Source organism: Leptodactylus fuscus, chromosome 6, assembly GCF_031893055.1.
Source record: "Leptodactylus fuscus isolate aLepFus1 chromosome 6, aLepFus1.hap2, whole genome shotgun sequence".
Classification (NCBI taxonomy): Eukaryota; Metazoa; Chordata; class Amphibia; order Anura; family Leptodactylidae; genus Leptodactylus; species Leptodactylus fuscus.
This window is the reverse complement of record NC_134270.1, coordinates 63,642,711-63,669,544: the sequence shown is the minus strand read 5'-3', so window position 1 is coordinate 63,669,544 and position 26,834 is coordinate 63,642,711. Positions and strand designations below refer to the sequence as shown.

At 43.5% G+C, this 26,834-nt stretch overlaps 1 protein-coding gene across 2 annotated transcripts; it reads left to right on the top strand.

Annotated features, from left to right (window-relative positions):
* Positions 1-385: 385 nt before the first annotated feature.
* Positions 386-24,671, top strand: ETS1 (ETS proto-oncogene 1, transcription factor). Of its 2 annotated transcripts, none has more exons than XM_075280151.1 (8): positions 386-522; positions 12,820-12,939; positions 13,052-13,252; positions 13,553-13,627; positions 13,945-14,193; positions 15,272-15,532; positions 19,484-19,602; positions 22,005-24,671. In XM_075280151.1, the coding sequence occupies exons 1-8, from the start codon at positions 441-443 to the stop codon at positions 22,218-22,220; spliced, it is 1,323 nt and encodes a 440-aa protein (XP_075136252.1). In that variant the 5' UTR covers positions 386-440; the 3' UTR covers positions 22,221-24,671. The 2 variants fall into 2 exon arrangements, with proteins under 2 accessions (XP_075136252.1, XP_075136251.1); XM_075280150.1 differs by having other exon boundaries at positions 13,550-13,627.
* The last annotated feature ends 2,163 nt before the right edge of the window (positions 24,672-26,834 follow it).

Genomic DNA, 26,834 nt, shown 5'->3' with positions numbered 1-26,834 from the left:
ATATATACTGTATACATAGCTCTTATCACAGGGGGTATATGTATGGGTATTATATATGAGGTGTATATACTGTATACATAGCTCTTATTCCAGGGTGTATATGTATGGGTATTATACAGTATATGAGGATAGCTAGGTAGTATATTATATATGAGGTGTATATACTGTATACATAGCTCTTATCACAGGGGTACATGTAGAGTTTCCAGAGCCTTTGATGTGATTATACAGATCTCTCTGTAGTAGGGGGCGGGGTTAGTTTTCTCCGTTCTCTCTGACTGGCTAGCAGCCTGTCAGCCCCGCCCCGATGTCAGGCCCGGCCCCTCCTCTCCCCGCCCGTCTCTCCCTCCCCTTCTCTCAGGCAGGACGGAGCTCAGAAGAGCGGTTCACAATAGACGGGCGGGCGGCACATTCCGGAGCCAGCACCCGCAGCAGCAGCCATGAAAGCGGCGCTAGACATCAAGCCCACCCTGACCATCATCAAGACCGAGAAGCCGGAGTATGAATCGTACTCGTGTGCCGGTGAGTACGTCTGTGCGCCCTGGACAGACTGATGGAGAGTCCCCGGCCCCCTCATAGCACCCCAAACTGAGGGCCAGGGTGCCTGACCAGAAGTACTGCCCTAATAGTGGCGCTGCTGGGCATCATTAACCCATTGCTGCCCTGGTAGTGCAGCCACTGTGCATCATTAACCCATTACTGCCCTAATAGTGGCACTACTGGGCATCATTAACCCATTACTGCCATGGTAGTGCAGCCACTGGGCATCATTAACCCATTACTGCCATGGTAGTGCAGCCACTGGGCATCATGAACCCATTACTGCTCTGGTAGTGCAGCCACTGGGCATCATTAACCGATTATTGCCCTGGTAGTGCAGCCACTGGGCATCATTAACCCATTACTGCCCTGGTAGTGCAGCCACTGGGCATCATTAACCCATTATTGCCCTGGTAGTGCAGCCACTGGGCATCATTAACCCATTACTGCTCTGGTAGTGCAGCCACTGGGCATCATTAACCCATTACTGCCCTGGTAGTGCAGCCACTGGGCATCATTAACCCATTATTGCCCTGGTAGTGCAGCCACTGGGCATCATTAACCCATTACTGCTCTGGTAGTGCAGCCACTGGGCTTCATTAACCCATTACTGCCCTGGGAGTTAGTACCTACTCGGTGTCAGGGGTGGGGGATTGACCTTTTCATTCTTGAGCTCTGTTTGACTCCTTTGGGCCTTACATGGGGTGTCTGGTATATTGAGGGTCAGTACAGGTCAGGGGGTGCTGATTTGCCTTATTTGGTCACCCACAGTCTTGGTCATTTGCAGCCATTGAGGGCTGTGCAGTAATTGGATGTAATGACTGTGGTTCCAGCTGCTGTATGACCTGCACATTTTGAGGAGGGGGAGGTTGGAGCTGGGGTCATGAATCTCAGGCACCAGATAAGGAGATTACAGTAATCTGATTAGTTCTCTGTGATGAGCTGAATGAATGTTACAAGTCATCAGACCCTGGAGTCATTGCTGGCAAATGGCTGAGACTACTGCAGCGCCTCTTGGACTCAGACTACATGTATTATTGGGGCTTAGTCGTCATTGCTGCAGTGGAGGCGGATGGTAGTCAGAATGAATTTCCTAGAATGTAGTGATTTGGGGTCTGGGCCCCAGTATCAGACGCTAGCCATGGGCCCTGGTGGATGCCCACTAGATATACAGGAGCCTCTCATGTATTGCAGCCTGAGCTGTCACCTGTACTATGTAGAGGTGTTCTCCGACACGTCTAGGTTTATATGATGGGGTAGAGCTGGTGAACACTAATGTTGTCCTATATGTGCCATGTGTTGTTCTAGGACTTTTATTATGTCTCAGAAGTTACTTTGTGTCTGGGCTTACGTTGTCAAAGTCATTAGAATTTTGTCTTTTGTCCATGTTGTGGGGGCTGGGATGGTGTAAACAGTCTGTAGATCAGAGTTGGTCAGGGCCTCGCCCCACTCTGTGGTCTTGGGACAGATAAGATGGTGATGACAGGGCTCATTGCTTCTCTTTGTCTTCATTACAAGTCAGATTGAGTTCTAGATAAAAACAACCCTCTCCCCCTCCTTGATGATCATCCTATACACACTTAAGTAGAATCTAACCGTCCGGCCTGAGGGTTATGGCCCCATTTTTGTGGCTTTTTTCTCGCTGGATATGGATCTGATCCAGCCAATGGAAAGTTTTCTTTCATCTTGCCCTCAGTATCGTACCCGCGCCAATGTCAGGCGTCAGCAGTGGACAGGTGCAATGTCAGATGCTGTCTCTCCAGGATGGACGGATCGTGGCTGTCCAGTATTAGAGCAGTGGTAGAGTCGCAGTAAGGATTATGACTCCTCAGTCTTGGAACAATGTAAAGAATGTGTTGGAACAGTAGCAGGGACAATGTAGGGATTGTGGCTTTCCAGTCATGTGGTGATGTAGGGATCGAGACTCTCCAGTCTTGGAACAGTAATATGGATGATGTAGGGATTGGGGCTAATAGTAGAGATGATGAAGGGTTCTTGACATTTAGCTTTTACGTATTCTCCCGTAGAAGCCCCCTCCTGTGTAGCACTGATCTGACTGTGTGGCTGGAGCAAATGATGATTGGGTAACACTGGGCAGTTTCCTCTGGAATCTCGGAATCTGATGACGTCATCATTATCTTCCCCATCTGTACAGAGATTGCTCAACTTATCTCTACACATCTACACTGGGGTTAGGGCAGTGATCTCTATACATGTAGGGTAGATTTTAATGAGCCACTGCCATCCCTGTTACCCGTAGATGAATATTGAAGATTTCTATCAATATTGGAATTGTAATATTGAAATTTGGACAAAGGCTATATGACTGAAATGGCAATGTGTGTTTTATGGTGTTTCTCCGCTCTTGTCATGTAAAAGGGCACCGAACTATCCTGCAGGAGGTTGTGTATAGTTATGTAAATACCTCCGGACATTATAGTATACTCAAATATTGGAATAGGGTCTGGTTACATAGATTTATATAAAGCAGAGGCGGCCACTATAAGTATTTGTGTCCTCATCCTCTATAGAAGCATCCATGTGGCCGCCCGCACCCTGTAATATAATCTAATTCTGCTAGGTGACATGACTAAGGCTCAGTGCATGTGGTCTTAAAACACTGTGCTTTATGTCTCTTCCCCGAATTCTGGCTCATCTTTTACTCAGTGCAGTAAAGTGCACTCAACCAGCAGAAGGGGTCTGCGAGTCTTTGTGTGGGTGTTTAATTAGGGTTATTGGGCTGAGACTCACAAGAGTCCCGACTCTGCATGCACTGTGGTTAGGGTGAAGGAGCAGAAGCCAGGCGGTTTCACACCTCTTGTCAGAACTGCAGCTATGTGTCTGTCATCTCTATGTCTCAGACAGATGTTCTCTCCACACTCTCATCATCATCCTTGGTGAGAAGAGTGGTCGCCTCTGTTTTGCTCCACCAATAGCACCTCATGTCCACAAGGGGCTGCCTGACTCCCAGTTGATATTTTGGGTGTAGATTTTGGGTTCAGACCAATGAAACTAACACTTGACATCTCCCGTTATGAGGTGTATTACATATGCAGTCATTTTTAGGAAATATTGAGGCCTGAATGATGTGCAGTGCAGCTTTCCATTCTTGGGAACTAAGGTTGCTGTCACACACTGTACCATGCGGTGCTGTAGCCATACTCCAGGATAGGAAAGGCTTTCCCTTATTACTAGCTGTGCGGTGACCTGCAAATCTGCATGGTGAGTAACAAGGAAAAACTTGCATAAGTGAAAGCACCAGTGACCCTGTCCTGGAGTGCGTCTAAGCGGCACACAGTCCACCATGTGGCAGCCATGCAGCCGAGATACATTTGTAGTAGTAACAGAGTGCATGAGATTCTGCTTCTGCATCACAGGTAGGTCACGTTCCGTTCATCAGTCACATGGCTTGTTTGCTGCTCAGTCCCATTAAAATGAATGAAACGGAGTTGCAATACCAAGCACAGCCGCTACTCAATGTATAGCATTGTGCATGATATTCAAGCAGAGGAGCATGGGGTGCTGGGCATCTGATAGCCAGCTCATCAATGATTGATTATCATTTATATTAATTGTTAATTTCATGGTACTTGGTTCCTAAAAACTAAATAAAGTACACATTTTAAAGTCCTGATCACTAAGTTTTTGTTAATTTTTGCCTAAAATTAACATCTAATTTTTATTTATTTTTTTGTAAATTGACATTCATTTCTCGATTTTAATCTGTTTTCTTGTTTTTGCTTTAGGCCGGGCTCACACGGTACTTTTTTTTTTTACTGAAGAACTGCTTGCGTTTTTTAATTGCAGTAATTTGTGGTACATTTACTATGTATTTCATCTGTATGCCGATGATCATTAACCTGAAAAGCTCTCGTATTGGCTGTCAGGAGACAGGTGAAATACATAGTAATCTGTGCTATTGCTGAAATTAAAAACCACATGCAGATCTTCAGCAAAAAAAGCTCTTTGTAAACCCCGTCCAATGAAACGAAATAAGTTCAAATATAATATGTGCAGGCTTCTTCATCCGACCACCCAACTACTGACTACAATGAAGAACGTGTTGATCATAAGGACACAGCCAAATTAATTTGATGAATTGCACAGGCCTACTTTCTGCTCGGTGCAGTAAACAGGTTTCTTATCTTAGACTAAACCTGAGTTACTGTCTGTATTGTACTTCACAGCTGCACTCACAGTTCTGCTAGTGAAGTCAATGGGGCAGATTTATTATGCCTTGTATTCCGGTTTTCTGGCATATGAAGCATCAAAGGTCACAAATTTTTTGTGCAAATTATTTTCACGCAAAAAAAATTGTGCCACTTTTATTCATTTGGGTCACCAGCCACACTTTCCCAATTGTTGTAAAGGGCTTCCTAATAGGTTGGCGCTATACAAGTCCGAAATCTAAATAATAATAGTGGGTCGGGTTTATACAAATCCCATGTACATTGTGAGCAAAGAACAAGTCACTTTAAAATCCTCGACATGTCGATTACTGCTCTGGGTTTGACATTTACAATATACAAAAGTTGAAAGCCATAGGGGATTGTAGAGGGATCTGCAAGTGAGCTGAAGGCAAAGATCACCCGAATTCAGGTGGTTTTCACTGCACCAGTTTTTCAAACTAGTGCTGAATGTTCCTTCAGAGCTGAAATCTTCAACCATTCTCTGCTGGTTCAGTGTCTGCAGAGTTTTCTCTGGTGATGGGCACTTCAGGAATTTTTTTTATACTAATATTTATTGAATATAGATTTTCCTCGTCATCATAATTAAAGCCTAGTTGAATTTTTAATCTGCAGCTATGCTTCCTCCCAGCCCCCCATACACATGCATGCTCAGTTTATGAGTGTGGATGTTTTTTTCAATGGGAAATAAGCGCCAACAAATACCCCTGCCCCTCCGACCGTTGAGTCCCCACTTTGCGGGATAAGAGTCGACATACTCACTTATTCCTCTGGTATCTGCTAGTACAAGTGAGTCTAATGGAGTCAGGACCTCACTGTAAGCGTTAGATGTCTGGTGTGTTTGGCATGGTACATGTGTATAGGCACCTTTTAGTTGTAATGAAGAAGAATACATCTTTAGACTATGCTGTGCCTGTCACGGAGATGGTTTTTGAGGCAAGACCTGTGTGCCTTGTGGTCAGAGTCAGACACATTTTCCGTGTGCACATAATACATACATGACATCTATGGTCACGGTTTGTGATCTTTGTGTGTCATTGAGTTATTCCATTCACATGTAGTTAAAGATGCTACTATATGTGTGGCGTGAATACTGAGACATTGACATGTGTGGAATGCATTGCGTGCCAGGCATTATTGTTGACCCCTCCTCTATTATCGTGTAGTCTAGCTCAGTAGTCAGGAGAGTAGGTGCTATATGGTCAGTTAGGGATTCATTTATGACCTGGGGGGGTGGGTGGAATATGGCGGCCTCAAGTTGTGCAAGTATCTGACACACACTGTGGCCTGCAATAATTGAATGCCTGGCTTAGTGATCTTCAGGAGCCGCCTACCTAATAATGGTGTCCATAAGTATAGATTTTATAAATGGCTTATCCTTCTTCAGTACTTCTTGACATCTTCTGTTCATGTAATGAAGCAGCTATGGGTCCCAGACTTGTTCCACTTTTCTGCATTGTTTTGGCCTTTGTAACGACAGAGGTTGCACTCCCTAGACATTGGTCATTTATAAAGGTAGGTTATAAGGTGTGCACAGAGACCCCCCCAAGTATTCACAGACCTTCACACATATGACATGTCTTCATGGTTGGGTTGTACAGTGAGAATGTTATGCTGCCCGTGAGGGAAATGGTAATGGCGCCTGGGCCTGCTAAAAAGTGGCATGTGTGTATCCTGGTTTGTTCAGAATTTTTCTCACAGATCTGAGTGATGGGATGTTGTGATAATGGAATCCTGACATATTGTGAGCATGAGGTGGGACAGACATTCATCCTCTATCTGCGAGGGGGGCTGAGAAGATTTTCGCTGGTTCCCTGAGGGAGCAGCACAACAAGACTGTGAGAAGAAATTCCTGTAAGGGGGCCGCTCTTATAACTGAAATGACTTCCATATGAAAGGGGGCACCGCTGGGGGTGTGAGAAATTTGTCCTTGGGAGTGGAATCGGTGGGTGCTGCAATCTGCCTCTTCTGAAGCCACATGTGAGTGGGGAGTGAACAAGACCCTTTAACCCTTTCTCAGCTGCAAAAGTGCTCCAGCACATCATTCCAATCTGGTTCCCACATTACGAGAGTGTAAATGTCATGTGTGCTGTGCGTGAGGACTGCCGGCTGGGAGGAGGTTAATCAGGCAGTGTGGGAATATTTGGGAAGTGCAGTCAATCTGGCTGCAGAAGACGGAGTGGTGACTGAGCTCCCATGCACACTGTGACGACAAACTGGTGGTCTCACGTTACACTGGTATGACTCAATCGTAGAAGGCGGGGAGAGAGTCAACGTTAACCCTGACACATCTGGGTGCACCAGCGGCGCTCACAGAGCATTTTACATGCAGAACTCAGTTTTAAGGCCTTTAATGGCTCCAAGTGACATAAATACCTGGACTCTAAGACTCTGGGCTCCTCTCTGTGACCCCTACAGTAGTATTATGTGATACTGATGACCTCCGTCAGAGGATTTCCCAATCTATACCTCTTACTAATACCATATGGTATACATTTATATATAATGTAACAGAATGACTCCGACACACTGCAGTATTCCATACAACAAAACAAAGGCTTACACCGACACATAAAAGCCCAAATCACTTTTTGCCATTAATGGGTAAACGAAGGCTTATGGATACCATTGACATGTCTGCCAGAAAAGCTTTCCCAGCATATATGGCAGACACAAACTGCAAGATGCAGCCGAAAATGGTATATGTACCTCCAGCATGGGGTGTGAGTACAATTGGCAGTATTTATTAGGAATGGATTGGTCGCATGTGAAAGGCACGAGTACATTTATGCTGAATGATGGGAGAATCTATTTGCTTGTCTCTAGCTGTAAATAATTTGGTGAATCCAATCCCCCCAAAAGATAGATTCAGTGGTGACGCACTTTCCTTTATGCAGATGACTATGGAAGTTAACTTCTTGCTTTGTGGTCTGTGTATGAGATGCAGGCAGTCCCATATGTGATGGATAGTGCCGAGCTAGGATCAGTTTGGGAACATGGCATCCACGTGTGCCGGGTTTCTCACCGATTGTGTGATATCTGAAGTGCTTCCTCTAATCCTCATCAAGTGGCAACCTTTTTGTGTGAGACGCTGACTACTGTGATAATCCCCAGTAATATCCTATAATCCTATGTGAGCTTTGAGAGAGTAGCCCACCAGCTGAGCCCAGGCTGGAATATGAGCTGAGGGCTCATGTTAGTCACAGTACGGTGTAAGGTACATAGGAGAAGCTGCCATCATTGATATACAGTATTCCCCCAATCCCCATGGCCCTTTCTTGAGCAATGTGTAGTCACTTACAATGGCGCCAGTGTTATACAATACATTTATATCACTGTGATATGATCCTGATACTACAAGATTTCAGCTCCTCATCTATGGTTTCAGAAGTTCTTCTCAGGCTGTGTTCACACCTGCGTCTGGTATCTGTCCACTTGCAAACAGTTTTAAGAGAGAAACCGTTCAGTACAAAAAGGATTCCAAATTGTTAGACAGCTGATACCCGAATCAGGTTTTTTTTTTTTTTTAGACCGATTAGGGGCGTTCACACTTGTGCCACTGTGATTCTGCCAAAATTGCAGGAAAAACAGTTTGGGGAAGGCTTGCTGGCAGTCAGATTAAAAACCCATGAATTTCAATGGGTTTTTAAAGCAAACCACTGGTGTCCATACGCAGCCTTTCCGCTGTGAAGCCGCTATTTTTGCACAGACACAAAGTCGGACATGTAGGACTTTGTGTCCTGCGTGTGTCTCCGCATGTTTCGTGTGGAAACCACAAGGACCCCATTATAGTCTATGGGGTCTGCGGGTTTCCTAAAGCTAACCTCTTTTTAATGCGTCTAGGTTTCCATTTGTGCATTCCCCAAATGGAAACCCGAAAGCAGATGTGAAACGGGCCTACCACCCATTGACTAATCCATCTAAAAAAAACTGATTTTGGTATCAGGTGTAACCGTTTGGAATCCTTTTTGTACCAAGCCGTTTTTGCCTTAAATCTGTTTGCAAGCGGACGGATACCAGACGTAGATATAAACCCAGCCTAAGACTTGTTGCAGTGTATTAGGACTCTCAGGAGGAGTTATGCGATTTTGTCAATTGTATATCCTAAACACAAGGTTTCATCTTTTGGGTATAGACAGTATTCACTGACAGTAGCAAAAGTGTTGAAAATGATGTAACTATTTTTGACTGTGCAGTATAGTAACAGGGGAATCATCTTAAGCAAGCTGTGGAGGAAGGGCGGTATAAGGAAATGCAATCACCTTCTTGGGTCTGGTGAATTTGATCACCGCCTAAAACCGAGTAGATTTCAGCAATAATGCTACACAATAATACTGTATATCCAGGAGCTCCCACTCAGATGCTTGTACAGATGACTGGGACAATGAATGTTTATTTCCAATCATTGCCCGGTGTAATCTTACCATCGATCAACAGACAGACAAGCAAGCGCTCATGGCAGAAATCTGGCCGTGTAAAAAAAAAAAATCTGTGGATCATGTAACAGTATCATGTAACAATATGAAGTAAATAGCCCAAATGTATGTGAATATTTAATAATTCATGTCTGGTGGCGGCCACCAGGAGGTGCTGTGTTGTCCTAGTTCAGCATTGGTTATTATAGTTGTGAGTGATATAAGTCAGTGCTGATCAGTCCTGACATCATACAAATAGAGACAAGAAATGAAGCGATGGATGACTTATCTCCAAGAATTCTGCTCCAGGGAAAGTGTCACCTGAGGAGGGGCTTTGACTGTCAGCGTCCCCTGACTCTAATGGTGATAAGAAGCTGCCACAAACGCTTCTGATATTTGTATGTCCATCATGAGTCCATATGAGTGGTGTAAGTTTATTAGGAAGATTTATTCCTTCAGAATCCCTTGACCTCCCGCCAGGTCTCTGAGATCTTAATCATCTTCTGCACAATGCAGGGTCGGTATCCTCAAGCCTCGTCCAGACTGGTTTCGGGGCTAATTGAGGACAAAGGAACATTCCTCGCAGGGCCACATTCATGCCAATAAAATGCAGCCCCTGGAGGCTTCACAGACGCAGTGAATCATGGCGATCCTGAGCTGCTCTCTTGTAAAAGTGAGGGCCGACTGTCCACAGTGCTGGAGATGAGTGGGCCCTCAGATGAATGAGTCCTCTCAACAACATAATATCGTTTACAGTCCATCTGATGAGGCCTCCACCGTATGGACAGTGTGGTTATCTGTGCAGAAGACAGGTGAATGCAGTCTATTGCTCTCTGTTATCAGTCATTTCAGGCTGGAAGGAAGCAGGGCCGTGGAGTCAGTCATGGAGATAGTTGCAGTTGGGTCAAGTTTTGGGTGGAGTTAGAAAAACGTTACCAACTCCAACTTGGCTTTAACATAAAGTGATTATTTTTAATTGTTATACAATGATCAATATTGTGTAATTAGATGTATAATTTGTTATATACTTTCAGAAGAATTCAGTCACTAGTTTTTTTTTTGAAAATAAAAGTTACTTTGCAGTGTCTGTGTGACCACTTCTGAAAGCGTTTTTGGCCTACCCACTCTACAGCCCTGCGTGGAAGCTTGCCCCCCCCCTGATTATTGCACATGTATCCAGCTATGTGTGTATGCACTATATAAAGATATATTTACATTCATATGTGTGACTAATATCTGTTCCTGCTTCTATATAATAGAGATGAGCAAGTTCTATTCGAAACTCCCGTTTTGAATAGCACGCACCCATAAGAATGAATGGACGCAGGTGGTTAAGCGGCCAGCCGTTGGCAAAGTCTGTGTGCCGGCCGCTTCCATTCATTGCTATGGGAGCATGCTATTTGAAACGGCCATTTCGAATAGTACTCGCTCATCTCTACTATCTAACACTCCAACACTGTTATATCCCTGGACTAGGAGGGTTACTGGCCCTTCTATTTACAAGCTAGCCTATCCTGACCTGCATATAAGGGCTAGTTCACACTGCGTTTTTTGGCAGTGGATTTTGTCGTGGAATCTGCCTCAAAATCCGTCTGCCAAAACGGCTGTCATTAACTTCAATGGGAGCCGCTCGCTTCTTTTTTCCACTAGCTAGTAGCGGGAAAAAAGAAGCGTGATGACCTATCTTGCAGCGAATTCCACGACTGACTCAGCCGCGGCATCCGCGGTACGAGACTCCCTCCCGATTAGGCCCATTCATTTGGGCTTAATCCGGAGCGGAATGCTGCGACTGAATGCCGGTGCACTACATTGGCATTCCCTTGTGGCTAGCTGCGCGGTATGTTCACACGTGGAATCCATTTTCTGCCATATGAACATACTCTAACGGTAACTGGACTTTAGTGGACAGGGAAAATTTTGTTTGGTGCTTTTGAAACTAGGCTAAAAATTGAGGAATTTAACTCAATAACTTTGGAAGTTGTATTTCGTACACTGGTCTTGGTCTGCCTTTGACTTGAATTTCAGGCTCGTGCCATGTAGTAGAAGTTGGCTTAGACATCAGCCATTATTTGCGGATTTTCTAGCATAAACTTTAAAAAAAAATCATCCCCTTACTTTTGCAGTTGCGTGTACAGCAGACACCCCCCCCCCCAAAAAAAAAAAAAAAAAAAAAAAAAAAACAACAAAAAACGGTACGGTATTTGACACTAAATAGCATGCGCCAAAAATAGCAGTACTTATAGGACAGAATCCTGGCCCGCAGCCAGTAGTACATCTGCCCCATTGTATTTCCCATTGTTCTGCTCCGTTACACGGACTCCACATGTTTTATGGAATTTTCTGCAGTCTCAACAATAAACTGACTGTCGTGATATTATGTTGTGAGTCACTGTAGAGTAATACCCCCCACCACCCTACATGGATTAACCCTGCAGTGTCGGGACACACCAGGCATGTGGCAGCGCCGTTGTTGGCTGGAGGGCACTGTTGTGTATTGGCACCGTGCAGCATGGTGTGTCAGGATGCTCAGCTCGGGATTTGGCTCTGATATTTGGCAAAATGTTTTTTTCCTAGAGGTAAATCTGGGTTTGTCATGTTCTATGTTTAAGCCGCTTGACATTTGGCAGCCGGGAGCTCTGCATGACACAGCAGACTGTTCCTGGAAGGAGTTTCTATTATTATTAGAAGCATCACCGGGCTTCGATACAATCTCTCAATAAAGTGTTCTCATATGGAGCTCAGGGCTGTAGGATCAATGACCGGGTATAGTGGGAGAAGCTCATGTCTATTCTGTTATGTAGGACACTGTCTGTTCTCTGCTGGGTTTTTTTAAAGGGCCAGTCCTGTGTAAGAATACATGAGCTCATTACTATTCTCTAGATCTGTGCTTGTTGCCAATCCCACCATGAACATTAACAACTAAACTGCCCAACCAGGGGGTAGTTTCTGTTTGAAAACAAATAAGAATAAAATGCAGTGAGTCTGCTCAAAAAGTTTGGTGTATGTTTCTAACCAGTCCTAACCGTTTTGACCAGCTAAAGTCTATGCATGGCTAGCCTTTATCACAATTGTAGTCACTGTAGACAGTTGTCTTACACTAGGTTCACACTGGCATTTGGCATTCTGTTCTTCAGGTCCACTTGGAGGCCCAAAGAACGGAACCTAATCTGCTTAAAAAGTGGTTGCCCATGAAAATCTGCGGACCCCATAGAATATAATGGGTTCAATAGGTTTCCATTCAGTTTCCACCCAAATGCGGATTCCACATATTTCAAGTGGAAGGTGGACAGAAACCCCAATGGAGGAGACTGAGCGCTAGTGTGAACCTACCCTTAGCGGTGCACCCCAGACTATATATATATATATATATATATATATATATATATATATATATATATATATATATACACACACACACACACACATACATACATACATACATACATACATACATACATACATACATACATACATTGTAGCAAAATATCAAGACATGGGCAAAGTTTATGCTGCTGGTGTATAGCTGACACAGGATAATACAGACTGTATACAATTGTAGCAGGACCTTAGCAATGAGAAGTACAAGGCTGTACTGGTTCTTCATTTTGGCCCATATTGATCTCCTCTTCATAACTAGAGTATGGGGTGTGTTTTGATAAGCCATGTCTTTCTTGTAGATATGGAGTGCGCGGATGTGCCCCTACTAACACCGAGCAGTAAGGAGATGATGTCTCAGGCTCTCCGGGAAACCTTCAGTGGCTTTACCAAGGAGCAGCAACGTCTGGGCATCCCTATTGGTGAGTTTTATGACAAATCATATATTCTAGATGGACTCGGGTTTATTTCTCCAGTCTTGTGTGGGGTAAAATGTGTATAGTTCAGTATATGAACTTTCTGTCTCTCCACCAGACCCTCGAGAATGGACAGATGCTCACGTCAGGGACTGGGTATCGTGGGCAGTGAACGAGTTCACCCTGAAGGGTGTAGACTTTCAGAAGTTTCGCATGAGTGGGGCAGCACTGTGCGCCCTCGGGAAGGAATGTTTCCTGGAGCTGGCACCGGATTTTGTTGGAGATATCTTATGGGAACACTTAGAAATCTTACAGAAAGGTAAGGTATTATTTCTCAGTTCTGCTGTCATGTGGATTGTGTGGGCGCAGGACGTAGCGTATGGGTTCAGTGTGCAGCATTGTATTCACTGTGGTCTGATAAGATAGTTTATCAAATAAAAACTCTTAAACCATTTTCAGAGCAGGACCACAGTCATATCATAGTGTGAATGCATGGTCAAGTATATGTACTGAGTATGTGCCATGTAGATCTGAAGAGTGGTTGTTCCTTACTCCATAGCTGTCAGTAATGTGTTTCTTTCCTTCTCTTTGTCATCTTCTCCACCATTTGACCTAGAAGATTCAAAACTGTACCAAACAAATGAACTGGCGCCAGCATACCCCGAGTCCAGATACAGCTCCGACTACTTCATCAGTGAGTATTACTGGAGTCCATGTGAACCTGCTTTTAGGATGAACGTTATGGGTTTGCTTACATCCTCTGTTACATTGGGATAGTTGGGGTTTGTATGTTTATAAACTAAGCAGCATGTCCTGTCCAAAGACCATCCCTTAAAATGAGCCACCGTTTTGTAACTACACGTGTATCTATTTAGTCATTGTATATCTGTAAGTGTCCTGAGCACATAAGAGTCTCACATAACATGTCTCTTCTGTAAAACAGTGAGGCAGCGTTAGAACATAACCATGTGTTGTAACTTCACCTTATCTGAGTATTGTCGTGTATCACAGGTTACGGCATAGAACATCCACAATGTGTACCCCCATCCGAGTTCTCAGAGCCCAGCTTCATCACAGAATCCTACCAGACACTGCATCCCATCAGCTCAGAAGAGCTTTTGTCTCTGAAATATGAGACCGAATACCCCTCTCCGCTCCTCCGAGACCCCTTACCGCCTGACTCGCTTCAGGGAGACTACTTTACTATCAAGCAGGAGGTTGTGTCTCCAGATAACATGTGCGTGGGACGGATCAGCCGAGGTAAGAGCTGCTGCCAGTATACATAGTTGGGGCACTATGCAGGCGATCTCTGAACATGATACAATAAAGACATCGCGTTCAGAGGAGATGTGAAACCAATTTAAAAGAACCTTCATGTGCGGAATGACTGATCGATTCAGCCTGAAGGACAACTGGAGATGTTTATGAGATATGAGTATTGTACAATCCTCTTGGTAATGAAGTTAGTCAGGGTAAGGATCTTTCCCATTAAGCTACCCATTGTATATGGTTTAAGATGCAAATAGTCTTGATTTTGTGTGTAGGTTCTTATTCTTTCCAGTGTCCGTTTATAAGTTTTAAATGAAAGTTTCTTCCTAGACTAGTTGTATTCCAGATACATTATCTATGTACTGCCAAAGGCTCAAGATCTGCAGATTGGCCCAGGAGGCTGAGCCTTATACTTATCCTGTCTTCCTTCACTTTGGATGTATCATACAGATGTTACTGGCAGCTCCCTAGTGAGCTACAAACAACTAATAAGTGCACTATTGGGATCAAAAATGTCGCCTAGCAAAATGTCTTTCTGAGCAGAAGAGATTTATACATAACATACCTGAGCACAATAAATATAGTAAAACTGCATGCATAAAATACAGAATGCAACACCAGAACTTCATCAGGTGGCATTTAGCTACAAGTGACCATTTTAATTGACCGATGGCACTCGCCATTGTCTGAGAAGAAGTAAATCGTGTTTGGAAATGTTTGGGCTGCTTGAAAGACCTTCTATCCATGCATATTTCTTTGGAAGAATGTTCTCTGAACATTTCCAGAAATATTGTTTCTCCTTCTCTGGGAGTCATTGAACACATATGGCCAGTTTGGATGACTGTAGTGAACAATATGGGCTGTGTGTGTCTGTAAAGTGATTGTTAGTTACGTAGTTATTAACCTGTTTATGGCCATCCTAAACATTAATCCTGTCCATATATTCTATCCTCATGAAGATGAACAAGTCAGATGTATGTGTCTTTTCTTCTTAGTAAAATGTCTGTAGAGGCAGTATTTCTTTAATCATTGTTTGGCGGTATTAACCTTGACTCTTCCATCCGGACAGGTAAGCTCGGGGGACAGGAGTCATTTGAAAGCATTGAGAGTCATGACAGCTGCGACCGCCTCACCCAGTCCTGGAGCAGTCAATCGTCTTATAATGGCCTGCAACGTGTTCCTTCATACGACAGCTTTGACTCTGAGGACTATCAGCCTGCATTGCCCAACCACAAACCCAAAGGAACATTCAAGGACTACGTCAGAGACCGAGCAGAACTGAATAAGGACAAGCCAGTCATACCCGCCGCTGCCCTGGCTGGATACACAGGTACAGCTCTTACATTGTGATAGTTTGCTGTGCAGTGAGGAAATCCTGAGAACTGCTGGGGCGTGGGGCTGCTACTGAGCTGAGCTGAGCTGCACAGCAACCAACTTCATCTGTATGATGTTCAAATGCCTGAAATTCCAGCTGCAGCTGGTATGGAAGATGAGGACTGGAGGCAGCAGACTGCCTGGTATTGAGTGGGTGGTAGGAGTGCACCTCTCTGCTCGCTGCAGGTTCTCAAATTGGGTCATAATTTCTGCCTCTGATAAGTAAACCTGAAGCTGTGCTTAAGACTTCATCAAAAGCAGTTTTAGGCTTTTGTTTTTTTTCCATTGTACGTTACTTTCACACCTTCAGTGTGAATGAGGTGATATCATCTGAGGCGCTGAGACCCAAGTGGAGTTCACCAAGTACAGCTAAGAGGTGTTAACCTTGGAGAACACGCAAGAAGCTTGCAGAAAGTGCGGCCATAGGTTATATAGTAATACATAAATGCTAATGAGAAGAGGAGCCACGTATCACAACCAATCCGCTTCCGCTATGAGAACTGACATCTTATTGGCAGCTGTAATATTTACATGCGGCACTTGTCACTACAATACAATTGATTCAGAGTCTTCTAGATGTTTATCTTTTATCATTGGAGATAACCGGTTCTCAGACTTATACTGAAGTTGTATGTATATACATATTACTATTAGTCACATTGTTAGCATATTCATCTTTGGTCTGTAGTGGTATATTAATTGATAAGGCAGGCAATGATAAATGGTATCTCCCTTGTGTGTGGGGTATGTAAGGCATTGTAGGTATATCACCCAGGCCCCCTTGTGACTGTATAGTCTGTCTTCTTTTCCATTATTCACTGCATAATTCCTTTTCTAAAAGATCATGGTATAACATATATGACGCCCCCGGCCACCTTAAACAAGATATTTATTATTGACGCCAAAGCAGTAAATGCCGTGCATTCTCTTCCTTAGGGTTTGACCACACAACTTAACAATTTTTTCCTAAACAGTTACAACAGAGATACACAAACTATACATCCATCTAGTCTCCCAGGCCACAAATATGTACACAATTGGGATGTGGATATAATTCCCAGGCGATGGCTCTGCAAGTCCTCTCACCAGATGGAGGAGAACATTTGGACATTGTGTTTACATAGATCCTGACGTATATGATCTGTGCTGTGACCATTGCTGGGTGGCTTGCATCAGAGGCTGCCGTGCCCAGTATCTGTTTACTGATGATGGTGACTAGTATCTTCAGATTTAGCTCTTTTGGCGACATTGGTTATCTTATGTAGATCATGCAGGATTTTATTTTCCCCATTAAAGATACAATTTGCTGTTGAAACAAAGACGACTCAACATGGAGTCCGGGTAAGAGGCGCCTGGGGGAGCGGATGGATAAGACCGCATGTCAGCCACTCGATATCTGAAGAAATATTTTCTTATTTAAACAGTAAATGCTCTTGTGAGCCTGGGAACGTTCCTTCCTCCGAGCACCCCTGGGACATGCGGACGCTGCGCTCACAGCTGTGGCCTAAAGGCTGGAGCCAAAAGTGTGCACAGGTCACAATTCATTTCAGTCCTCGTAGTGCAGTGGCCTTCGCATTGTAAATTCTAGATTCATTGCAGTCGAATTTGTTGCTGCCTTCTACATTTTAATAAGACTCTTCACCCGAGACATAGACTGGTATATCTGTTCCCTATTTTCAGTCTCTCCATTAAAGCATGCTGTGTTTGGATCCATGATAAGGCAACCATTATGTAGCTGCAGACCAGACGTGTCCCAAAAAGGGGACAGAAGAGGGGTCTGTCTAGTATTGCTTTATTTTTAGAGTCAGGGTTCCCTTTCTTCCCCAGTAACAGAGTGGGGAGACATTTTTTCCCGGTGATGCTAGCGCATTCCTATCATGTGACTGACTAGATTAGGCCGCCATGTCTGGCTGTGGTCTGTAACAGAGGCAGTATTGTGTACTTGGGATATCATGTGAGTCCCATTGACTGCATGTAGACTTTGAACCCTGTTCAGGTTAGGGGTCATCGGGTTGCAGTAGGGGACACAAGTGTGCTGTTATCAACCAGCCTGTGGTCGCTCGGGGACTTTCCAGCCAGTTACCACCACCAGGGCTCAAGAATCCCGTCTCAAACATGTGACTGCTCCATGGATAAGTAATGAAGTGAAGAGACTCTTCTGGTTGTCGTTTTCAGTAGATGCATTGTTCTGTCCAACTGCAATAGACAAGATCCCTTCAGGGGCTGTGACTGTGATGTCATTGAGTAGCAGCCGCTCACAATCGTCAATTCTATGTAACCGTCATTGCTTCAGTTCCAGACGTCTGAAATAGCCGTTGTCTTTTTGCCCATAAAAACATTCAGTTGACCTGTTTGCCAGGATGAACCTTTCTGGTGCCTTCATTCTAGATGTATCACAGCCACAGGCCTAAAATGTATCACAGCCACAGAGAAGGACCCCGATTATTCTGATGTGTGAGGGGTTTGTTTTAGGGGTTACTTCTATAGATTGTTGTCTATGGCTGTAGTTTGAGTGTGATGTCTCTGAGGTGATGCGTGTCATCCTCAATATATGCGAGATTTGATCTGGCATTAACTGTGTTATATTTTACCTGGAATCCTCCATTCACATAGAGGCTTTACTGATCTAGTAACGGAGCATTAACTGTATAAGTTCAACTGCATCAAGTGCAACTGCAAAAGGTGCAGCTGTCTATGTCGACCACCAGTCTATGCAGTATATCGTTGTGACATAACCACCTGCCATATTACAAAAAGAAACTTGTGGTTTCCTCTGACTGTTCTTTAAGTGTAAGAAAAATAGTAGTGTTTTTATTTTCCCCCCAAACGGTATAAAAGCTATTTTTGAACTTTGTAGTTCTTGATTGTTTTGGGCAAAATGTCCAAAATAAATCAGTTGGTCTCAGCGGCTTGGTTGGGACACAGTAGCAGACTCTGTACGGGGATGCTGAACATCCAGAGCAAGGTTCTCCTCCCAGTCTCTTATTCTCAGAGACACATCTACCCTTCTCTGTTCAGTAACTTAAAGGGGCTCTATCAGCAAAATTATGCTGCTATAGCCCCACATATGCGTGCATAGCCTTTAAAAAGACTATTCAGGCATCGGTAATGTTATATTAAACTACCCCCCCGTTTTAAAATAGTAACTTAAAAAAGAATGTTCTCTACTTACGGAACGTGCACCCTGGGCAGGCATCTGGGTGTGTCTTCATCTTCTCCCACGCCTCTTCTTCCTCTGATGTCTTCGGGTCCCGTCCTTCTCCGGCGCTTGCTCGCGGACACTGATAAAAAAAAAAAAATAGCCCGGGCGCATGTGAGGTAGCACGCGGCTTCTACTACGGCTACTGCGCATGCGCCCGGGCTATTTTTTTTTTTTTATCAGTGTCCGCGAGCAAGCGCCGGAGAAGGACGGGACCCGAAGACGTCAGAGGAAGAAGAGGCGGGGAAGAAGATGAAGACACACCCAGATGCCCGCCCAGGGTGCACGTTCCGTAAGTAGAGAACATTCTTTTTTAAGTTATTTTAAAACGGGGGGGGGGGGGGGGGGGGTGTAGTTTAATGATTTTGCTGATAGAGCCCCTTTAAATATGTAGTAGGTAACAAGGAAAACCCCTGAATGGATTATAGGAGTGACCTACACATCAAAAACCTGGATCACTTCACCGAGTCAAGAGTCCTTGGTGACACATATACTCCATGTAGGAGTCTTCCCCTTGATCTGCTACGGTAGATGGGTAAAATTGGTGGCAAACTTATAAGACAATGGAATAGTCTCAGTAGGCACTTGTAGAAAACTTTAGACATGTAGAGTTCTTGTTTTGTTGTATTCCCTTGTATACCTGATGTTATCTGCCTGTGTCTGGGATTAACAGAATTTAGGTCTCATTATTCCGCTCTTTTCCTCCAGGCAGCGGACCTATCCAGCTCTGGCAATTCCTCTTAGAGCTACTTACAGATAAGTCATGCCAGTCCTTCATCAGCTGGACCGGAGATGGCTGGGAGTTTAAACTCTCCGACCCAGATGAGGTAAGAGGAGAAGACGATAGCGCAATAACCTAACCTCTAATGACCAGCTAGAATTATCCTGTGAGAGGACCATAAAAATAAAATTATGGACCTTGTGTTCTGAGGGGCTCTGCTATATCCAATAACTGTTACACCATGTAACACGTGCATTACCAAGTCCTCCACATTCATCTGAAGCATGCAAAGGCAATTTCTCCATCAGTTCCTCCTGTGCCTACTTGCAAAGCCCAAGACTGCCCTGCTGAGATTCTGATGACAAGATGCTCTTTTACTGATTTCTGACAAGTGTAGTATTGACATAGACGTTTTTTGTTTTGTTTTTTGTTTTTTAAATACCAAATATATCAACTTTTTTTTTTTTTTTGTATATATATATATATACACTCACCGGCCACTTTATTAGGTACACCATGCTAGTAACGGGTTGGACCCCCTTTTGCCTTCAGAACTGCCTCAATTCTTCGTGGCATAGATTCAACAAGGTGCTGGAAGCATTCCTCAGAGATTTTGGTCCATATTGACATGATGGCATCACACAGTTGCCACAGATTTGTCGGCTGCACATCCATGATGCGAATCTCCCGTTCCACCACATCCCAAAGATGCTCTATTGGATTGAGATCTGGTGACTGTGGAGGCCATTGGAGTACAGTGAACTCATTGTCATGTTCAAGAAACCAGTCTGAGATGATTCCAGCTTTATGACATGGCGCATTATCCTGCTGAAAGTAGCCATCAGATGTTGGGTACATTGTGGTCATAAAGGGATGGACATGGTCAGCAACAATACTCAGGTAGGCTTTGGTGTTGCAACGATGCTCAATTGGTACCAAGGGGCCCAAAGAGTGCCAAGAAAATATTCCCCACACCATGACACCACCACCACCAGCCTGAACCGTTGATACAAGGCAGGATGGATCCATGCTTTCATGTTGTTGACGCCAAATTCTGACCCTACCATCCGAATGTCGCAGCAGAAATCGAGACTCATCAGACCAGGCAACGTTTTTCCAATCTTCAATTGTCCAATTTCGATGAGCTTGTGCAAATTGTAGCCTCAGTTTCCTGTTCTTAGCTGAAAGGAGTGGCACCCGGTGTGGTCTTCTGCTGCTGTAGCCCATCTGCCTCAAAGTTCGACGTACTGTGCGTTCAGAGATGCTCTTCTGGCTACCTTGGTTGTAACGGGTGGCTATTTGAGTCACTGTTGCCTTTCTATCAGCTCGAACCAGTCTGGCCATTCTCCTCTGACCTCTGGCATCAACAACGCATTTCCGCCCACAGAACTGCCGCTCACTGGATGTTTTTTCTTTTTCGGACCATTCTCTGTAAACCCTAGAGATGGTTGTGCGTGAAAATCCCAGTAGATCAGCAGTTTCTGAAATACTCAGACCAGCCCTTCTGGCACCAACAACCATGCCACGTTCAAAGGCACTCAAATCACCTTTCTTCCCCATACTGATGCTCGGTTTGAACTGCAGGAGATTGTCTTGACCATGTCTACATGCCTAAATGCACTGAGTTGCCGCCATGTGATTGGCTGATTAGAAATTAAGTGTTAACGAGCAGTTGGACAGATGTACCTAATAAAGTGGCCGGTGAGTGTATATATATATGTATATATATATATATATATATATATATATATATATATATATATATATATTGGTAGTGCTGGATATATATTAAAATTTTATTCTCTTGGTCACAATTAATTTTAATAATCTCACACAATAAAATTACCGTATATACTCGATTATAAGCCGACCCGAATATAAGGTGAGGCCTCAAATTTTACCACAAAAAAAACCAGGAAAACTTATTTATTCAAGTATAAGCCGAGGGGGGGAAATGCAGCAGCTACTGGAAAATTTCAAAAATTTAAATGGTCAGAGTTTTTGGGTGCAGTAGCTGCTGGGAAAGGGGAGGGGGTGTTTTGGTTGTCTGTCTGCCCCTTCCCTGAGCTTGAGGACTGAGTTTTTTCTTCCCCCACTTGGAATTCATCCTGGCTGTATATAGGGTATCTGCAGTGCTCCTATTAACCCCTTCCCGATGGAACAGGAGCACTGCAGACCCTATATTCAGTAGACCGGGCACTGTTAGACACAGGGATACCTAATGTGTTTGTGTTTCACAGTCATTTTCTACTTTTATATGTATTCTAGGGAAAGGAGGGATTTAGAACTTTTATTTATTTTATATTTTTAATTATATTATTTTAAAGCTTCGTTTTTTTCACTATTTCATGGGAGATTCTTCACATTACTATTGCGGCTGGTCAGTAGACACCCCCCAATTGTATTCATAGTTGCTAAGGAGTTAAACAGCCACCATTTTACAACATTCAGGGGATATAATCCCATGTATGACACCGGATGGTTCACACTCCTCTTCTTCTCTCACAGGTTGCCAGACGATGGGGCAAAAGGAAAAACAAGCCTAAAATGAACTATGAGAAGTTGAGTCGCGGTCTGCGATATTATTATGATAAGAACATCATTCACAAGACGGCTGGGAAGAGATACGTCTATCGCTTTGTATGTGATTTGCAAAGCCTCCTGGGGTATGTGCCAGAAGAGCTTCATGCAATGCTGGATGTGAAACCAGACACTGACGAATAAGGACTCGGGCTGGGGTATGTTAAAATCAAAGACAAATCCCTATGGACCTAAAACTCCACACTCCATGGACACAACTGTCGGTTACTTGGAGGTGGAGGATTCTGGGAAGAGGAGCTTCCGTCATTTGCAAGGTGGAAATTGACTATAAGACTAACAGAAGATCTCAGTCAGTCAGAAATGGAAGAGGAGTGACATGATGGCTTCTATAAGTGAGCAAATTAATTCCAGACGTTATGCCAGTATTTCTCAGCTTTCCTAGTGAGACTTTTCCCTTCTTGTCGGCCACAGACAGTGGAAAGATAATAAGCTCCGGCTTCTGTCAGGACAACTCTAGGCAGAGGAGGGTTCTATCCGCAGAGGAGTGGCGCTGCCACACAAGGAGTACATGTTATATTTAAGTTTTTTTTTTTGTATTTGTTTTGGTTAAGAAGTTGAGTGTTACAGGAACTTTACAAATCTTTCTCAGGACAAAATCCATAACTGTAGTGACCAAACCCGGCCCTTCCCTCGCACAGCTCTTGCTCTTTGGTCTTGCTAATTTATGCCTTCCGCTGAGCCTCTGAGACAATGGTTGCAGCCACGTCCCATTTGCCATCTTGCATATTCCCAGATTGTATTTTTATAGAAAAGAAAAATATATGTATATATTTTATAAAAAAAAAACAAAAAAAAAATTGTAAAAGATAATTGTACAGATTTAAATTGCTTTGTTTTTTCGATGTGCCAAAGAGTTAATATGTGCGATTGTGCTCTGCTATGACAATCCTGTGTGCCCCTGCTGATAGATGCAGCGAGGACACTGCCATTTCATAGGGGCTCGGCCTGTAGCGCTGTCACTGACTGTCCGGGCAGCAGGGATCAGGGTGTTGTCCCTTTATTAAGCTGATAAATCTATTACGTGTGGAGTTTAGCTGAAGTGTTAGGAAACATTCCAAAGGAGGCGGCCATTTGTGATGAATGTGCTGCTGCTGCTCCACTGTGGAGATGCTGCTGCAGTGTCGTCCTTGCCTTGTTCAGAGAGATGATACAGAAATGCAAGGCAGCTCTGCTCTATACATTCCACACATCCTCTACAGTAACCCTTTGCACACTGACAGGCATTGGGAATACTTGAGTTTGTAATTTTTGTATATATTTTTTTTTTATATCTGAGAAATAAAAATTATTTAAAGCACCAGTTCTTCTTACGACTCCAGCAGATATTGAACCCGCTCTACATTCCGACATCTGAATCTCTTTTTCTACGTATAAATCTTAAGACAGTTTGGTTTGTGCTTCAGTATCGGCAGGAGAGTAGACTGGTGCTTTAAAGTCAATTCATTAAGACATTCGCATCAGTGCAGCAACAAGAGAGGAACAGACAGTGAAAGCAAAGAGGCTAGCCAGAGGCCAAGATTAAGGAGAAGGTATGCTTACAAATCACAGGAGGGGGATAGGAACCATTACCAGGGAAGGGGGGGGGATAGTAATTTGTGCAAGTCACAGAATAAATGGGGATTCACTGACCACACTGTGGCATAGAATAAGAGACAATCTGATTTGCTATACTATGCAACAAATGAATGTTATTCAGCTTCGAGGTAGGTAGAGGCAAGTGTCATCTATGTTCCTGAAGAACATGCAACATGGTGACTATATCTGTCTCAGGACTAACAGGCCAAACATATCTGACATGTGGATACGTCTTGGGTTTCTGTGCCTTTTCATTACTTATAAGACACATTGTAGGTGCCTTAAAGAACTGACCAAGATAATTGTTCATTTTCCTGTACAGATCAGGGCTGCACATCTCATTCATGTCTGTGGAAAATGAGGGCGGAGGCTAAAAGTGCCATTGCCACATAAAATACACCACTATTCTAAGTAGCACATGGGTGCATTACAGATTCTGCAATGGGGCCCAGGAGCTACATGTCGCCCATCAACTTCCCATTAATATTGTAATAGGTTATAAGTGTTTTCTTTGAGATCCCATAGTCAGTGCAACTATCTAAGGTTTTTGATCAGAGCAGACAGACCCCATGTGTCCTCCCTCAACCAGCCTGATATACTGTGTTTGGGTAATACAGAGGCCTATATCAGGTAGAGAGAGCAACACATTTTTGTATGTCGGTGACCAACTCATACAGTCGTAAACATAGAGCTGCCCATCCTATATACACATTTCTATGTTGTATCCATTGCCGCCTTTCTATGGAATATGTCTCCACAGTCGATGCATCGGTTGAGCCGCTTCTTTCTCCTTATTGTAATTTATGAGACTTCTGCGGGGTCTCTGTACTGACAATGTAGCATTTTATGTACTGTTATATGTTCTGGAATAACATTGATATTAATGGTCCAGGTCCTGGTGGAATGTGCTGCAGCACAATGTGGGGTCCAGGCCCAGTCTAGAATAAACATTTTTTTTTTTTTATTTCCCTGTAGTTTTTACTGATGCAGGAACATCAATTCTGATAAATATTTTTCTATATATGTGAATCTATATTCAGCAATTTCATTTCTTACTGTTAAAAATGTTTTAATTAAATGAAACATTTATACAAAAGTCCGGCTGTTTCATTATTATTCTGTATGGGGAGGAAAGGACCAAACCTATTATGTTTATAGTCATGTGCCAAACTGTGGGAGCCATATCATATAATAGATACAAGCGTGGGGGGGGGTCATAGAGCTATGTAACAATGCAGAAGTATCCGTTTTTTACATAAGGTCCACAACTTGCTTCATTGCATGCTGTACATAAAGTACACCTTGGGCTCAATTTTCACTACACTCAAACTTCGATATACAACTGCTCTTAAAATATTGTAGGCCACATATTGAGTATCATATTAGAGGCCCAAATGCTCTTGCGCATAAAGTAAAAATGTGTAGGACGATGACTGGTGGTGGCCAACAAGCGTGCCTTCCTTCCAAATCCAGCATGCATATGTACTCAGGAGGAAGGCTACAACTTATATTTTTTGGAGAACATAAAAATCGGGTGTGTTGATATCCAACATACTCAGCACTTCTTTCCCCTGAAATCTGGCATTATGGAGAGTTAGGACATCACCAATTACATTATCTGGTGAGCCAGTCCTGCTGAAATTGACGAATATAACATTATAATACGTATGGCCATGTTTTGTGAACTCTCTTAATATTATGTCAGGTGAGGAGACATGTTAGGCCCGGTTCACATATACGTTTGGGTTTGTGCTTGGGGACCCCCTGAATGGAAATCTATATGCATTAAAAAGTAGTTACCTGGGAAACCCATAGACTATAATGAGATCCGTGTGGTTTCCGCTCAGTTTCTGCACGAAACTTGCGGAAAGAAAAGTCCTGCAAGCAACACTTTTCTCTCTGCATGTTTTCGGCAGAAACCACACAGACCCCATTATAGTCTATGGGATCCGTGGGTTTCCTTAGGTAACCGCTTGCGTATAGGTTTCCATTTCCAATCGGACTCCCCGAACAGAAAACTGAATGCAGATGTGAACCAGGCCTTAGCAACTGTTAGATGATGGGCAGGCAATGTTGTGCACAAGTCCTATTATAAGAGTCCGTGCACACAGAATTTTTTGGCGCTGATTTTGACGCTGAAGCAGCCTCCAAAAAGAATTCTATTGAGAAGCTTTTTTTGGAGGCTGATTTTGAGACGTATTCAGTGTCAAAATCGGCACCCAAAAACTCTGTGTGCACTGACCCTTAGACATGTCAGTGGGGTTGAAGTCTTGAATTTTCAGATTTAATGTATGTGTATTTACAATGTAAAACCTTCCTGAATAGTGTGATCGTTGCCTTACTCTTTTGCTGCTTCACTGGTCTGTCCACCTCTCCTAGAACTACAAGTCTCAGCAGTAAATGAAACCTTTCTATCTTATTTCCTACTGCTAATAACTATTTCACATTGAATGTTTACTGAGCATAGAGATCCGATTTTAAAAGCCGCTGCCCCTCTGTGTGTATAAATCTAAGAATCCAGGTCGAACCAGTATCACGTATATCGCAGATTTATTTATACATCACCATGAGGGTTGTTTCCAGTAAACAAGATGTATTTATCGGCAGCCACTTATATGGTCATGTTATGCCACCCACCGGCAAACAACCTGCAAAGTGCTACATTCACAGTAAACTGTTTTCTTGTCACTATGGAAACTGATAAACCTCAAACTTACCGAGGAACGTGCAACAATATATCCAGAGCAAGAGGCAAACATGGCCAGAAATAGCTCACACCGCTGTAAGAACAGATCTATACATAGCTGACTAGGTGCAGAACATTGCAGCCCCCGGGTTTTCAGGCATTGCTCTATCGGCCCTCACTTTCTGAAGTTTCTGACTAATACAATTTATACTTCAATCTATGAAACTGATCAAAATTCTGTATGATCAGGATTGATAGAGAACTGCACTATAGCATCTTTAATTCACTACTTTCCATGTGTTGCAGGTGAATTAGTATACAGGATGGATACTAGATACAGGATCAATACTAGATAAGTGATGTGTATATACTCAGCCTGCAGAATCCTACTAATATTATAAGTGTGAAAGTTTGTGTGTTTGGATGTTTGTTCCTCAATCACGCAAAAACGGCTGAACGGATTTGCATGAAATTTG

Bases quoted from the DNA above. Each gene is read 5' to 3' on its own strand.
- ETS1 (XM_075280150.1), top strand. From the start codon at position 441: ATGAAAGCGGCGCTAGACATCAAGCCCACCCTGACCATCATCAAGACC. The intron at 13,628-13,944 runs GTGAGTATTACT...CGTGTATCACAG, and splicing joins CAGCTCCGACTACTTCATCA to GTTACGGCATAGAACATCCA. The intron at 14,194-15,271 runs GTAAGAGCTGCT...CCATCCGGACAG, and splicing joins CGTGGGACGGATCAGCCGAG to GTAAGCTCGGGGGACAGGAG.